The sequence below is a fragment of the Octopus bimaculoides genome, chromosome 8, assembly GCF_001194135.2.
Source record: "Octopus bimaculoides isolate UCB-OBI-ISO-001 chromosome 8, ASM119413v2, whole genome shotgun sequence".
Lineage (NCBI taxonomy): Eukaryota > Metazoa > Mollusca > Cephalopoda > Octopoda > Octopodidae > Octopus > Octopus bimaculoides.
This window is the reverse complement of record NC_068988.1, coordinates 54450170-54452965: the sequence shown is the minus strand read 5'-3', so window position 1 is coordinate 54452965 and position 2796 is coordinate 54450170. Positions and strand designations below refer to the sequence as shown.

Here is a 2796-nt window from a genome sequence, read left to right as displayed (position 1 = left end):
TATATATATATATATATATATATATATATTATATTTAAACATACAGACATAAACAAGCAAACATACATGAACACTCAAATGTATTAAAATGTACTATCCAAAAGTATTATATACATACATATATATATATATTTATAAACACACACACACACACAAACACACATACACACACATACACACACATACACAAGCATATGTATATGTATGTATGTATGTATATATATATATGTATGTATGTATATATATATGTGTATGTATGTATGTATGTATGTATGTATGTATGTATGTATGTATGTACGTATGTATGTATTTGTATGTGTGTGCATGTGTATCTCACGTTCATGAAGAACTAAATGTTTTCATTCAAACTTTGCATAAGATATAAAGAAAAACAAAATTCCATTTCTTGGTTTCTATTAATTAATTTCTGAAGTTCAATATTGGGAAATACAGACGGATAAAAAATAAGAAACCCCTCCCCACCAAAACATAACAAGTATTCTTCAGTTATCAGTCATATTGTTTTAGTCATCAGACAATTACAAGGTGATAACCCTTACCTTTTTAGAAGATTTTTCAGTTTTCTGTTGACTGCTCTGTTGCCGGTTGTGTGCAAACTTCAGCATGGTTGGAACGGTATGAGACTCACGAAAAATCTGAGAATGTTACCACGCAACTACCTGTAGTTTGATTCTTAAACCAAGTAAAATTGTCCTTGCTGTGTTGTTTGCTTTTCTTTTTCCACCTCTTTTCCTGGACTTTTGGTGAAGAGAGGGTATGGTGTTTGTTTCTTTATTGTTTTTGACTTTTACGTAGGTTTCAACAATTTTTTTTTTTTTTTTTAATGATTTATTTGTTTAAGACTCTAAGGTGTTTCAGAATTGGTAAGACATAGCTCAGCCAGTTGCTTTTACTTAAAGATGGACAACCAGGCATTTCAGATGTGATGGTAACATTTGTTTAGCCTCACAGCTCACCTACCAGCAATGCCAAGAGTGGCAGGTGCTTTTGCTTAGTTTTATAACACCTTGCCTTGTTCCATTTTTACTCTAGTTTACTGACGTAATAGATTTCTCTAGAAATTCAACCCACACTGATAAATACAAAATACATAGAAGTATATGTATATAAGAAAATACACAGAAGTATATATATATATGTATGTATGTATAAGAATAGAAAGGAAAAAAGCTATTGTAAATTATCATTTCTGCTTCCACATTTTGTGTAGAAGAGAGAAAAATGAAGGTGAAGAATAAATGTTGGAGATTTGTTAAGCAAGAACGTTTTCTGTTTTAGAAGTTGTCCATGGAAAAGAGAGAGAGATAGAGAACGAGAGATAGAGAGTTAGTTACTGATGGAAATAACAGAACAAATACTAGTGCTGAGTTAAATCAAAATATTACAGCTGGCACTTGTTAGATGATGTTTTCAGACCAAAAAATATTTCTTCAGTAAAATTGTTGTTGAAAGAACTATTAGTCAATTCTTTTGAAACATATTCCACCAACTTGGAAACACTTTCTGTGAAATACTTCCAACAGTATTTTGAATAATTTGTAACTCATACTTATCCAGTTTCTGCTTCCATGGAGAATTTGGAACTTACTAGAACTAGAAACTTACATTCAATAAATGAATAAATAAGTAAACATTACAGAAAGTAAAAAAAAACAAAAAGTTGGGAAATAAAAAAGATAATGCTTGAGAAAAGTGATGCTGTAGGGTTGTTGAACGGAAATAATCTGTCTGTAAAATTATCAGTAAGGTTTTCTATATATAAACATCACAACCATTCTAAGGGCCCACCACTGGCCCTGGAGGTATGATATTTCAATTATAATGGCTGCTATCAGAAAGCCACAGCTGCCAAGTAGGGCTGCTGCTTAGCTCCCTTCTAGTAAGTGGCTTACTGAATATACAGGGAGTTGAGAATGGTAGGGAAGATGAGCCTGCTTGTTACAAAAGGGGCAACAGTGGTGGTAGAAATAGTAGTAGTAGTACCTGCAGTACCAGCAGTAGAGGCTGTATTGGTGGTGATGGTAGCAGAGTATGTGAGAGTTCCAAAGGGTCTGGTTTGGTAAATCTAGTTAGTGTATATAATAAGCTTCATAACACATAACAGTAAAACATGGAAAGTAGGTCCTGATAGAAAGTTTCCAAATATAGAACATACGAAAATAGATTAGAGACTAACAGACATGGTCTACAGATTTCTGGAATGGATTAATTCCATAGCAATACAGCATACAGGTCAAACTGTTGGCATGCATAAATTCATATCAATGTGTATCAACTCATACAGTGTATCCATGTTGGTCTTGTTATTTAGACTCATGTCCATTCTTTATCCAGTCAACTTATGTTGAGAGGTGACGCAGCAGAGCCATTATTAAAAGTATTCCATCGGTGAAGATCCTGATTTTCATTTCAGACTTAATGTATCCAAAATTTAGTATGTCCTTCCTTCTTCTAAGGCAATAAAGTGGAATTTAAGAGCGAAGTGGTTGTTCTATCAAGCAGGTGGTATAAATTTACAGAGAGGCAACCTCACTGCATTGTGCCAGGCTGTCTTTTAATTTGTCGGTCAAATAGCTTACACATACATATATACATACATACATACATACATGCATACATGCATACATACATACAAACATACAAACATACATACATACTAACACTTGATGGCAGTTCTTCCTTTAAAGATTTCCCATATTATCTACCCACTCCTAGAAAGTGAGTATGTATACACACACACACACACACACACACACACACACACACACACACACA

The 2796-nt window shown here is 33.4% G+C and overlaps 1 protein-coding gene across 13 annotated transcripts in view; it reads right to left on the bottom strand.

Moving 5' to 3' along the window:
• The window catches only part of LOC106882633 (tensin-1), an 835201-nt gene that overhangs the window by 402645 nt on the left and 429760 nt on the right, over positions 1–2796 (bottom strand). Inside the window, exon 1 of one of the 13 annotated variants that reach the window (XM_052970126.1) lies at positions 561–1043. The exons of the other annotated variants lie outside the window; for them this stretch is intronic. Coding sequence (XP_052826086.1) covers positions 561–626 — 66 coding nt within the window. The 5' untranslated portion in view covers positions 627–1043. Of the gene's footprint in view, positions 1–560; positions 1044–2796 lie in introns of those variants that run through there. 13 annotated transcript variants of the gene reach the window in all.